This window comes from Caloenas nicobarica, chromosome 1 (genome assembly GCF_036013445.1).
Source record: "Caloenas nicobarica isolate bCalNic1 chromosome 1, bCalNic1.hap1, whole genome shotgun sequence".
NCBI classification, from domain to species: domain Eukaryota; kingdom Metazoa; phylum Chordata; class Aves; order Columbiformes; family Columbidae; genus Caloenas; species Caloenas nicobarica.
In genome coordinates, this window is record NC_088245.1 from 116,553,788 (window position 1) to 116,567,492 (window position 13,705).

Below are 13,705 nucleotides of genomic sequence, written 5' to 3' on the forward strand. Positions count from 1 at the left end.
CCTCAGGCAGAGCAGTGAGAGACCCTTACCTCATAGCCCAGGCGTGCCGCTCGCTGCAGCAGTGTTTCCCCCGCGTTCTTATTGACAATAAGCCTCCGGGCTTCGGGCGGCATGGGCCGGCTCGGGGTGGTGTCCTGAGGGGGGCTTGCAATCGGCAGCTGCGAGGGCTGCGAGGCAGGGAGCAATGCGGGAGTCTGCTGCAGGCGATCGTACAGCTTCTGCTCGTACGCCTTGGCTGGTGAGGAGTCGCAGTCTGAAGCAGGCTCTGGTCGCTTCCTGACTTTCCTTGTTACCGTGACCTGTCAAAACCATTATTGTGAGGGGTTTTCTAGCCTCATTTTTACAATACAGCGACAGCATTATATTTTGCTGACAAAGAATTACACTTTCCTCCTGATATTAATTTTTTTAAGAAAGACCTGTTACAGCTTTTAAATGCAATACGTCTAACCCCCTGCAATAGTGCCTTTAACTCGGGTTAAGAGAAGCAAATACGAAATGTGCGAAGCATCCACAGATGAATTTGAATGCAATCCCCGCTACCCTGCATGCATGACAGCGCATCAGTTTTAAGCAGGCTGGCGCTGCCTTCTGAGAGGCTGGTGGACAATTAAGTCTAAATAAAGATACCTTATCTTCAGCATTTTCGATATCTGTGGTGTCATCCCCTGTCAGAGATGACCTCCTTCTCCTCTCCTGCAGTGCCAAGTGTTTTGTTTTACACTGACGTTTCCCTGATGGCTTCTCACACTCGCTGTATTTCTGCAGCAGAGATGCATGTTGGAAATCCTCCTCTTCGTCTGTGTACAGCCCATCTGTCTTCCGGCTTTCTTTAATTTTCTGCTGTTTGGCAGCCAACCTCGAGGCTGGAGTACAGCTTGGCTGAGCCTGCCTTTTGCTGTTTGCATTGGTGGATGAAAGGCTCTTCATGTGCGGAGACACTGGGAATACGGGCAAGCCTAAATGGGAAGGAAAGGCATTACACGTTGCATGGTGTGTTAAAAGGAAAACACATTGCTAGCACTTAACACAAGCTCCTCGACTGCTTAAGAGATCTACCAATTACATTTTCAAATCATTAATATTTTAAGCGTTCCACGTTCAAATCGTAAATAGCATCTTGCCAGTTATAACGTTAGGTTAACGGTTGTAACGCTGATTTAAAAAAAAAAAAACCTCTAAATGAGACGCCCGGTGCCGGGTGCCAGGGCAGGGCGAAGGCCGTGGGGTGCCGAGCCGCGCCGTGCCCGCGCGGGGCTGCCGCAGGCGGAGCGGAGAGCCGCTGCCGCACCACCTCGCCGGGGGGAAAAAAAAACTCGCCTCCTTACCTGGAACTGCTTTATGTGACCGGGAACCAACTCCTCCAGCAGCCTGGGCCCGGCCGGGCTCGCCCGCCTTTGGCTCGGTGTAGTGGCAGGGCAGATAGAGGGATGGCAGGGGAGGAGGGGAAGGCAAGAGAGGCGGGGGCATGGATGAGGTCTTCATGGGGCAGCACAGGGGGAATGGTGAGTTTAGCCCTGAGATGGCAATAAGATGAGGAACAACTCCTTAGCGGTGTTTCTGCTTGAAAAGCAAGCCAAGAGAGGAAAGGCTACTCAAGCAGCCGCCCCTACAGAAGCCCTGTGCAAACCCTCTATCAAAAAGTGCAGGGATTTTGCAGGAAAAGCTATCAGCTGTGTTTTTCCCAAGGACTTCGACCCAAAGTGACTCTTTCTGTGAGATGAGAAAGCCCTACAGGACATCGGGCAACTAAGACCAGTGCTCTGCCCCCCATGGCAGGACGCTGGCAAGGCCAGGTTTTCTCCCCGGGTTAGCTGTAAGAAGCTGGATCCCACGATCTGGGCCACATGCAAAAAGCACAGCTATTTTTTTTTTTTGCAAAAGTGCAAGCAGGTTTACAACAAAACAAGGACAGGAAAGTTGACTTTTTATAGTCTGAATTTCCCTTGGGAAGAGAATTGAGGTGACCTCAGAACCAACTCCTCTGCAGAAAAATGAATTAAAGGTTGCTGGAAAGGAAGGGACACTTCAGCCAAACAATGCCACGCCACTGAGGGAAGGTACGGAAAAATCCCCACACACTTGAAAGAGGCTCCTTTGCTCCGAGAAGTCTCTGAAGTGATGCTGCTTTCAGAACGGAAGAGATGGCGGCAGCAATAAGGCTCAATGCTGCTCAGAGAGACCTTTATTTAAAGAAACTCAATCCAGAGACAGTCAGGAAAAAAGAAAATAAAATCTAGAATCCTCTTGGTGGGCAGCTTCACACTTCTGTCTTCCTTTAAATAGATCTGTGAAAGTAACTTGCAGAAGGCTTTCTAGATTAAAGATGAAAACAGAAATCCCTCAGTTCTTTCGAGCCGCTTTCTAGAAAAAGATGCATACCACGGCTTGCCAAGCAGATGCCAGGGAATTTACGGGACACACGATGTGCAGATTGTTCAGCAAAAATCCAGTAAGTTTTTTAGGCATTGCAATCCTGAAGAAAGCTGCCTAGTCGTAGGCTGAGCCTACGGATGCAAGGCTGTCTTTCCAACTCTGCAGACAGCATGAAGCAAGGAGCGTTTAATTCTCCTGTTCCCAACTAACCTAATTGGAGTAGCACATGAAAAGCCTTATTCCAATACATAAGTCTTACCATTATCTCCTTAAACACTTACTAAGAAAATTGCGAAGATGGAAAGCAGCAGCGATGAGGTCACGAAGGAAGCAAGAAACTGCTGCATGTAGAAAAACAAGAACAGAAAGAAAAAAAGCCCCACAAGTCTGGAGGACAGAAATACCTAAAGGACGGAGGAAAAGAACACAGGAAGAGGAGCCTGTCTCAAAGAACTGTAGGCTTTCCCGTGCAGGGATGCTGAGGCAATTAAAGCAGTTTAATCACCGCGAAAAATGGGTACTCCAGCTTGCAAGCTCCATGTGAATTCTGTGCTCCACTTTGACCCTCCACAGCAGTGACAGCAGGCACCAGGCTAAACGGGTGCTGCAGCTAAGGGATGGAGAGTAGCAACGCTGTGCCCAGGAGTTTCAGGATCAATAACATCGCAAGAGGTCAGTGCTATCCAGAAAAAGCCGAGCATCAGCCTGGGAAATACAAGACACACTGGCAGAAAAAGGCAAGCGGTTAATCCTGGAATCCCACCCCATCTTTCTGACAACTACATATGTGAAGGGAGAAGCCGCAAGAGTGGGCAGGAATATCCCCAAATATCCATGAAAAAAACTGACTAAACCAAAAACAACAACAACAAAAAAAAAAAACAGGCCTCCAACTGATGTGGGTTGTGGCACGTCTGACTCAGAGCAGGACCTGCCTCCCTTCCCGCAGGAGCGGGCTGCAGAGACGCTCCGCACAGAAAAGCAGCTGCCGCCGCGTCACCTGAACGCCGGCTTGTTCGGCTCCCGCCCCGGCAGCTGCCTCCTCCCGCCTGCCAAGCCAGCGGCCGCCGCGCTGCCTGCAACCCGCGGTGGCTCCGAGGGGCAGGCAGCGGCTTTCCCACTGGGAGAGATCCTCCCGGCTCCTCTCTTCGGCAGCTTTTGTTTCCGTGCTGCCCAGGCAGCGTGGCGATTAAGAGGACCGCCGGGTTTTCTCCTTGTGCCGCGTGAGCGGCTGCGCGTCCCTGGGGGACCATTGGAAGAGCCAGCTACCGCGCCGCCGGCAGTGCCGGGAGGTGATTGCTGAGCCGGGACCCCAGCAGAGACCGCGGCTCCTGCCTCAGCCACGGGCCCGGGCGAGCGGCACGGTGCCCCGAGGTTGCAGGCATCTCCACACTCGCGGACCTGCTGCACCCCAGAGAGCTGGCATGGGCAACGTCACCTTGTGAAGGGGATGAGGCATGGCCCTGAAATTATTTTGGGCGAGCCACATCCTGGCTCTCGTGGTTCTGACCCGCAAGTGAGGCTGCAAGGAGGCAGCAGCTGGAAGAGTCACCGGGGTGACACTTCCAGCAGCCACTGCTTGGTCACCCAGCCAGCAGGCACCGACCGGGGGACAGAGGGGTGACAGGCCAGTGGTGGCTTGCAGTGCAACACACGACGCCTCCTACACTAAAATCCTGGCTTGAACACAACTGGAGCAACAAGCCCAGAAGTCAGCACCCATCATCTTCCCAGAGACTTGCAGACACAGGCAGCAAATCATCCTGCTGTTAGACTAAGGCTTCGGGGGTGCAGGGGCAGACCTCGATGCCCCGTTACAGCCCACTTCTTGGGATACAACCAGCTTTCCAGCAGCAGACTGACACATTCACAGGCAGTGCTTGGGCACCAGGAACAGCTGTTCCCAGGCCCAGAGGAAAAAAAAGCTGCAAGCGACAGGGTATATTCTCATATTCACAACATCTGCTTGTTTAAGAAAAGTTTGAAGACTAGTCCTGGGCAAGAAAGACAAGCTGCAAGTTTCCATCCCCATGTGACTGTCATGCCGAGGATGCTCTGTCACACCAACCAAGAAAAACGTCCTCATCCTAGTGCGAGATTTACAGGTTTACACTTCAACGGGGCTGGAGGAGCAGGAGCAAAGTGATCTGAACAATTTCCAGTGCCTCTGCACAGTGAACAGCGAGGCATAATTTAGTCAGGTTTATGGTATTATAGCGGTTTCAAAAACCAAGAGGTTTTTCATAGCCATGGGGCGACTGAATCTGAATGCCTTTGGGAACGGTGCATAAATTGGGAGCCATTTTTTTTTTCTTTTCCAAGGTCATGTGTTAGAGAAGCCTGTCGCTGCCATGGGAGGCATTGCAGGGGAAAGCTAGAGCATCCTTACACAATGTGGTTTCTTGTTAGTGACCCTCTTTTAATCTCTACAAGGTTTCTCCTTCTGAAAGTACAAAGGGAAGCAGGTGATGGGCAGGGATGTTTGAGCTGATACCATGCACACCAAGCAGCACATAAAGCAAGGGAGGAAGAGTCAAAGCTCCTTTTAAACTAAGTTTTGATCTCCTGCTCCATAGATTCTTTTGGAGAACCTTCCCCAACAATAAGCATCAAAGTTTGGGGTTTTCTTCCCTCAGATAAAGGGTGAAAGACCGACAAGGAGCTTTAGGACAGAAGGGAAGCTGATACTTTTGCCTGTGAACATTTTGGAGATGCTACCCAGGAAAACTCTCTACCGGTGCAGGATGACCTGGACTCAGTCCTTTCCACGGCATGGGACAAGAAGATCCACTCCCCTCATGCTTCTTCTCTCTTTTGAGGGGATCTCAGCTGAACTAAAGGTTAGGCCAGCTGGAGGGTGAATGTCTACCAGTCTGATGAAGCTTCCAGGTCTGTGAAGAAGGAAGGAGCCCAAATGTCCAACTCAGAGCTCCCTCTCCCAGAAAACAGCCAGTCCAGGCAGAGGACTTGGAGGAGCAAGAGGAGGAAAGGAAGGAAGAAAACAAAAGTATTTGCAACCTTTTACCTGAAAAGCTGAACGAGGAGACCAGGGCTGCCTGCTGTGCCCAGAGGAGACAGGGACGCACAACGAGATGCAGGGGATGCTCGAGAGGGATCAGCCATGTGGGCTGCGTGCTGCCGTTCCCCACGCGTCCTCCAGCCGAGCTACAGCAGAAAACGTCACAGGGAAGGGGAAAAGCAGCAGAGCAGACAACACGCCTGGGGGCTGAGGACAGTGGGGACAGGAGACTGTCCTGTCCATCTGAAGGAAAATTTGGCAGATTGCCTCCATGGGTTCTTCCCCAGGATAGCGACTAAGCAGAAAAGGGAGAGAGGGAGGGAAAAGGAGTAAGCGGAGTGAGGGGGAAAGAAGAAGCCAGAAACAAGTCAAGGAAAGCTGATGTGCTTTGAGGAAGTGAGCCCTTAGAAAACAGACACTGGGAAGATCTCTGCCAAGGGGGTGGGGAGTGGGGCACAGGGGTTTACAGGACATGCCCGCAGCGAAGCGGCAAGGCATCATCTTTGGGAGGAGGATGAGCCTTGCTCTTGCGCATATGCCCTGGGAAAGACAGGGAAACCCAGCAGTGCTGAGGGTGCTGGAGGCGTTGGGTTCCCAAGATCAAGAGCTGCTAGCTGCACTGATGCCATTTCAGAGGGTCACAGCCCCTCAAATCCTATGTGTGGTTAAACACTCTTATAACAACTAGCAGCCTGTTTGCTCCCTCCCTCGCCCAGAAGCATGCCCGCGTTGTATGCCCCCCCAGCTCTCCTCTAGAGACATTAACTTCATCTTCACATTATCTATGAAAGAGTATTTAAAGCCAAAACACACACACACACGCACACACACATGCACAAACATAAAGTTACACACACATACACGAACACATTTTCTTGTCTGCCAAATACGAGCTACAGTGCAATTCTTAAAGAGGTGTCAGTCCTTATACAAATGGACATCTACAGAAATATAATTTTAAAAAAAGTTTTAAAAAAAAGCTCTAGACAATTCCTTAACATCGGTGGCAGCATGCGTCACTGTAAATGCTAAAGCCGGCTGTTTTCCCTAGTAGTCTCTGCATACCTTGTTCATTGTCACTTGTTTTGAGGGACTCTTCAGACCAACTTCTATTGCTTTTGGCCTCTGACCTTTTCTTGGTGTGCCTTTCTTCTGTGAAGTCTTTGACCTTTGCAGTGGCCTCTGGCTGAACAGCCTCAGCTAAATCTTTCCTGCTTTGCCGGCCCAACTTGCCGGACGGGGATCTCTCTGGTGACACCTGCTGCTCCCATAGTTCCCTAAGATGCTGCAGGTGACGCTGCTTTTTGGGATGGAGCCCTGTTAATTCAATGCACACCTTCAGGTTGGTCACCTCATTACAATTGGGCTCTTCTAAGTGGTTAGAGGAATTGTTTGTCATTTCCCTCTCAGGCCAGTCATCTAATGGAAAAATAACTAAAAATTAATCAAAAAGCCCCCTCAACTTAAAACAAAAGCTACATTTCACTTTCGGGGCATATAGTCTCAGCTTTACCACCACACTATGCATTTTAAAGGTTTGCTCATTAAGGGTTACATGCACTACAGTAACTTGCACTGCTGTGGCTACAGTGTCCAACGACTAGTGCTTTACCCTTATATGCCAAGATTTTTATATATACATATATATATACACATATATATACATACATATATATACATATATATAATTTTAAGTGAAATGACAGTGCTCACATTAGTAACTATCAAGTTCAAAAATGGAAACACATTAAGCCAAAGGGACGTTCCTTTCACAAGACATTCCTTGAGAGAGACCAAAGCAAAATGCTGTCTTACCTTTGGAGTTCTTCTTCTTTTTTGCTTTTGATATAAGTTCATCCTGCAGTTCATCCACAAAGTTTTCATTTTGGCTGCCATCATTTTGCACTCTCTCACCAGAGTGTTTACGCTTCCTGTCCAGACGTGGACATGGATGTTGGCCAATATCGTCTGTTGGCTGGTCTTCTGCTTTTTCATATATAGAATGTCTCTCTAAATAACATTGCTCATTTGAGAGATCTTTTTCCTCAGGAGTTTCAAGAAAGTGACCTTGGTTGTTTTCCGTACTAGTAAAGTTACCTAAAAACAAAACAAACAAACAAACACCACAAGACCTAATAAATATAAAACAATTCATTGTGAGAAAGTTATGCTCTCTGATCTCTTCAATGTTATCTTCACCATGACTTATGGTTTATGAGGCATGCAAATAAACAGAAAATCTTACTTCAGAACAAGTCTCTGGCCAGCCTAAGGCAGCAGTTTTCTCCACAGCCTAGTACAGCACCCCCCAAAAGCATGGTATTTTGTGGGTTTTTTACATCAATTTAAGAAGTACGACATTCACAATACTTACAGCCATAGAAACATCACAATATGCTTTTTTAAATAAAGAAACATCTTTTGATATCGAAAGCACAGACCCTTTTTAGAAAGCAACCTCGCTCCCCAAAACCGTGGTAGGTAGTAATCCAGGCTTCACTTTGCAATGCCTTCCTTTGCAGAAACACCTTATGATGGTAATAAAATATTAGTCTTTCACTAATTCCTATCCTTCCCTAACTTCTCGCATCGAATTGCAGAGTCTGACTTAAAAGCGTTCGTCCCTCCTTCTGTAGATATAAATGGGATATGGAGCACGCACACACATAGACGGTAATACCACTAAGAATAGCTGTGATATTTTGCAAAAAGCACTACTTGAATCCAAGGTTATAAAAAGGCTTCCCCACTTCAAGTAACCAGCCAGTCACTCTAAATCACATGATCTCTGTCACCCCCTTTCAAAAAAGACCTCACTTTTTTCAGGGAGTATTTCCAGGAGCAGCGACTGGTTGAGCTTTGAAAAGCTTACTAGAAACTAGTCTGACAAACTACCCACAAAAACACCCATGTTGCCATGCTTGCCCTAACTTCAGGTCCCCCTCTCTAATGTTCCCTCCAAATTTAGAGACAGCTTAAGTGATTTTAAAGGGATGCTTGACTTAAAATGGTACTTTATCATTGTATTGAACAGGGTTTTTTTTCTGGGGTTTAACTAAACTAGCCGAGACATGATTAGGCAGACATGTGGTACAGACTGCAAGATGGTTAATCAGCTTCTTATTTACAATTCTCACAAATGAGTTGGTTTTCCCATGCGTTTTAGCCCTCCTGACTGACCAATACACTCTTTCTGCACATCTGCCACTTGTTTGGCAAACTGGCTCTGTGCTCCCTCTTACTTCCCCACGGCTCCCTGTCCCTTTTCCTTTCTCCTCCTTGCCCTTCCTCCTTCTCCCACTTCCCTTCCTGCAAACACATCTGCTGGTTTCCTACCTGGACTCCGTTCCCCTTCCCTCCCCGTCCTTACTCAGCCTCCTCCTCCATACAGCCCGGCCATCAACTTCTGCTCTTCCCCCTCGCCAGGGCGGGCGTTGCTCCCTTGCAGCCCCCTCTCCCCACATGTCCCCTCCAAGACCCACCACACCAGCACCCAGACACCGGCAGCCCCCGGGGGCAGCCTAGGCGCACCCCGCCTTATCCTGGGAGCACCTTCCTACGGCTCTGCCAACACCTCTGGTTTCACCACCGTTCTTGACACACCTCTTGTCAGCAACGGAAGGCTGAGGGGTGCGGGGGGGGAAAAACCTCTCTGATGAGATTTTTCTTCACCACAACTTAGAAACGGCCCTAAGAAGTACCTAGGGCTCTGGACATACATGCAAGCACCAGAAGACACCACATCATCATTTTTACGCTGCTTGGGAAGCTGCCTGCAGGGCTGCTTTATAAAGCAGCAGAAGATGTTTGGCCAAGAAAATCAAATCAAAAGCTGACTTCTTCCAGGCAAGCGGGATGCTCGGGCCATTCTGTTATTTGGCAGTGCTCCTCTCCACAAGGCCGGCTGGGCAACACCTGCTCCCTTCAAGACTTTAAAACACAGTTTGTCACACACCTTTTGGCCAGCAATGATCACATATTCCAGAAAACAGGTATCTCAGCTTACAACAACTGTGCCTCTAATTGCCAGTGTCCCCCAAACCAGAACAAATCTGGCAACACCCCGAGCTTGTACATCTGGCATGAAAATGCTGCCCAACAGCTGTACCCTATAACCACAACGACAGCACTGGCAGTCCCGTTTCACACAGAACGAAAGATGCTGGACCAGCCACGTTTCAAATATCACTTTCAGAAATGCTTCTATCGGATTTCATTTTACATTTTTAATGCAATCTGCTGTTTTTCCCCCTTACGTAAGGAAACATTACACTTATACGCTCGGTTTCCCCAAAGAGATCAGGTAAGGGCTCTCTCCGCCACACTCCCACTGTTTACAGCCTTCGTGTCTCCAGCCATCCCAGCAACTACACACCATGGAGTGACTGAAGAGTTGCTAGATTGGGACAAGCTTTCCTGCTCCTCAGACTGTCTGGCCTGAGAAAAGGCAGGCACATCCTGACCAATTCCCGGAGAAGCTTTCACGGGGTCAGAGGAAGTAGCAGGCTGTAGCAGGGGGGGTGATGGTTTTAATTCTTTGGGGCTTGCAGGAAACAGTAAACTAATTCCAGCCTGCCACCACCGAAAGCGACCCGCTGCAGATTAATTCTGTCTCTATCTGCAAGAGAACTTGGCACAGGGATGCCAAGCGCTGCTCGCTCACATCATCTGCGCTGAAAAATGAAAAGGAGGGGAGAGACATTTGCTGTAACCTCGCTAACAGCTCATCACCATCAGCGTTTCTCTGGGGATCCACGTGCCGAGGAGAACAGCACACAGCTTATCCAAAAAGTTTATCCAAAAATCCCTCACTGCCAACAGCTCTGCGACACCTTTGCCTCCGCTCTCCGGTCACATCAGAGAGGGACCCTCAGGCAACCAGAGCTACGCCTCCTCGGCCGCCGAGCCAGCAATCCCTCTCGAGGACTGCCCCGCTGCACACGCGCCTCTGAAATCCGCCCCGCTAGATGCGGTTAAGACCATTAGAGGAGCGACATCTCCGCACGTTAATCCGGGTTGTGTAATCATCCTGCATCGACACGGGAGGACAGCGCCGGCAAAGCCGGGCAGCCGCATCCTCGCCTGTCTGCTCTGCCGCTGACGCTCCCCGCCTCTTCACCGCAAAAGAACAAAGGTCAGTCGCCGTTCGGGACACAGGCTCTCCACACAGCTTGCGCGGACACATCGCACGCCCAGAGGTTTTTCCCCTTGGCACAGCGGCAACCGCCTCGCAGAGCGCAAGCTCTATTAATATTTTACCACCAGATTTCACTCTGTCCTCGAACTGTTTTGCAAGCAATGCGGATCACACACGATGTCTCCCCAAATTAAGATATAAATGTCAACATGAGGCACAGCAACATAAGCATTATTGGGCACGCCCAACAAGGACAAGGAGAATTGATTTGCTTTTGTTCCCCCCGCCCCCCGCCATGTATCTACAACATCCTTTTCTCCGCCCGAGGAAGAAAACAACAAAATACTTGGAGTTTTTGTATCGTCATTATTCAAACAGTGACAAGGTAGCCAGAAACACAGGATAAATGCTGAGTTCTCATAGCAACACACCTCTATGAGTAAGGAGATTAAACTTCTAAACGTGTTCCTTCCTCAAGCCTCCAGCATTTGCCAGTCTCACATCAGCTGTGAGAACCAGCACCAACAACTCAAAACCACTTCTCACTGTCCTACCCAACTAGAAACAAGGAAGAATTAAGAAGATGCTTCTTCCCATATGGTTTCTGCCTGAAGCAGTATCTCCTTAAGTGCATGGGTTACAATCTCACAAGAAACAGTTACACGTATGCACAAACATGCTGCCCAAAAAAAACTTTCCTTCATTTTTCCATCTTCCTGTTGCTGTCAGCTGCTTGAGAGCAGGTCCTCCCATAGGATGCAAACAAGGAAACACATCTGAGTGTTTAACCTGCAATTCTTTTGTTCAAATAACATGGCAGCTAAAAACAGCCTTTCCTCTTCCCCGGAGCAACCTCTCACTGTGCTCACTTATGTAAGTCACCCTTTACTCATCCGAGGACAGTAATGACTATCCAAAAGCTAAAACCCAGTATTCAGCATAGAGATCACAAGAGATTCCATAAGTCACCTTCAGCATCCAATTCTGAGTATCCCATGGGGCAGAGGGAACCCAGCTGATTCCATTTTTCCCTCCAACTACCCCTCCTTGGAAACTTTCCACATTTGTTTCCTTCTGCCCAAGCTCACTGTGCTGCACAGACAAGCAACCACCATTCTCCCTGCACAGACTTTTGGTTTTTTCTTTTCTTTTTTTTTTTTTTTTTTTGCACTATGTCCCATCAGAGGAAGGTAATAACTGACCAGGGCAAAGGACATGTTTACTGTCTCCATCTTTCATTTGTTCAGGTACACACACAGCCCAGCAAGAAAAGAAAAGCAGCAGATTACCATGCAAAGAGACACCGGCATGTCACTCCATGGCTGAACATCAGCTCTGAAGTCCATATACACCATACACTTTCACACATAGAAACCACTTCAACTTTTTCCCCATGACCTCACATCTTAAGATCACATTTTTAACATATGAGATTTTTCCCACCTAAGGTTTAAACGGGCAGTGTCTTCCTCCTATAAAATTAGACAAACAGGTAACTACGTTCTTCAATCAAGAAATTCACAGCTTGTAGAATCTATTCAATCTTTCACACTTGGGTATGATTTTTCAATACCGCTGGAAGAGCTTTGTTACAAACCGACATGCGATCATCACATGCCTGTATTGATGCCTGTGTCCATGCCAATAGCTCAAATCACCTGATCTCTGAACAATCCTATGACTCATGACATATGCATCCCATAATTTATCATGTTTGTGCTATGGAAATGCACCGGAGCAGCATCGCCTCAGCAACATTTACAAGTCACCTTGGCAACAAAGCAGCTTCGTGGCTGCTCTCAGAACACCCGGCAAAACCTAAACAAGATGGGAGAGAATTAAAGCACTTCTACTTTACTCCTTAGCTTTAACTGCTCATTAATTAGCTAACACAGATACCTCCCTTAAAATAAATAAATAAATAAATAAATAAAATTTAAAAAAAAAACCACAACGCCACCACCTTTTTTTCCCCTCTCCAGAAGGCACAATGAAGCTTAAGAAGGTTCTCGGTATGGGAAAGCCACACATGAGCAAGTCAGAGGAAAAGTTCAAGGAATCTGATATTTTGCCTTCATTTGCTTAAAATAAAGTCCATACCCATGCTATAAAAGTAGGAAAATGAGCAAATCCCAGGGCAAGCTAAAAAAAGCGGGTTTCCATCCCATCCCTCCGTAAGCATCACCTGCCTGTGTGATTTAGCCTTTTGTTGTTGTTGTTGTCGTCACACTGGTAGATTTAGAGGATCCAGGGGGGCGAGCAGCTGTTACGGCCCCGATGGGCCCCTGCACCCCCGGCAGGCAGGGCTGCGGCCGCACCGAGGCGGCGGCGGAGGAGCCCTGCGAGCCAGATCCGTGCCACAATCACGGTTTCGCTTGCGGTTTTCCTCTTCCCCGCTGACACCGGGCAGGTGAAGCGCTCACAGCAGGGGTCGTGCCTAACAGCTCACCCGTTTTGCTCCTAAATTCCCCCCGCTCACACACATAAAAGCACGCTGCTTTGCTTGTAGTCAGGGCTGGATGAATGCTACGTAAAACGAGGTGAAGCATCTTTTCAGCAGCAGCAAGAGCTCTTGCAGGAGGCAGAAAGGAAAACGGAAGGGGTTGCAACTCATCAGCTTAGTTCCCGTTTGAGAGTTTTACAGCCAAACGCACCAACAGCGTGGCTAGAAATTGCGGGGAAAGCGAAGGCAAGAGGTAAGTAGCCCCGGCTCTCGCTGGTGATAAACAAAGGGGAAGAGCAGGCAGAGCACATCGCTCCTTCGCCGGTTGCTCGGTGAGAGATGCATCAAGACCACTGGCAGCTCAAGCCCCGCCAGAGCCCAAGCCACTACACCAGAGGCATTCAAGAAGTGTAAAACGTGGCTTCCTGATTTATCAGCTGCTATCCCAAGGGGCAGGAGGTGAACCACCACGATAAAAAACTTTTACTGAGATCTGAATCTGTACGGGTAAGTATTTGCTGTTGTACAGGCAGGCATACAGGAGAGGAGCTCCCTCAGCAGAACGGATCTGCACTTTTAGGAGTTTAGACATTCGGCCAAACTCTGAAATAGCCTGTTAAGTCAGAGCTAATTAGAAGAGGAGAGGAACAAACTAATAGAAGATGGAACGCACTTTCCCTGCTTCCGACAGTTATTTAACAGCCTCCAAGACATTTTAGCCAGCAGATTC

The 13,705-nt window shown here is 48.5% G+C and overlaps 1 protein-coding gene across 7 annotated transcripts in view; it reads right to left on the minus strand.

Annotated features, from left to right (window-relative positions):
- The window catches only part of BCOR (BCL6 corepressor), an 82,175-nt gene that overhangs the window by 17,105 nt on the left and 51,365 nt on the right, over positions 1-13,705 (minus strand). For 4 of the 7 annotated variants that reach the window (XM_065640588.1, XM_065640597.1, XM_065640586.1 and 1 more), the window contains 4 exons: positions 7,211-7,492; positions 6,461-6,814; positions 631-959; positions 30-299 (listed from right to left, as the gene is read on the minus strand). In XM_065640588.1, the coding sequence (XP_065496660.1) occupies positions 30-299; positions 631-959; positions 6,461-6,814; positions 7,211-7,492 (1,235 nt within the window). The remainder of the gene's footprint in view (positions 1-29; positions 300-630; positions 960-6,460; positions 6,815-7,210; positions 7,493-13,705) is intronic. The other 3 variants (XM_065640625.1, XM_065640615.1, XM_065640632.1) reach the window with 2 other exon arrangements.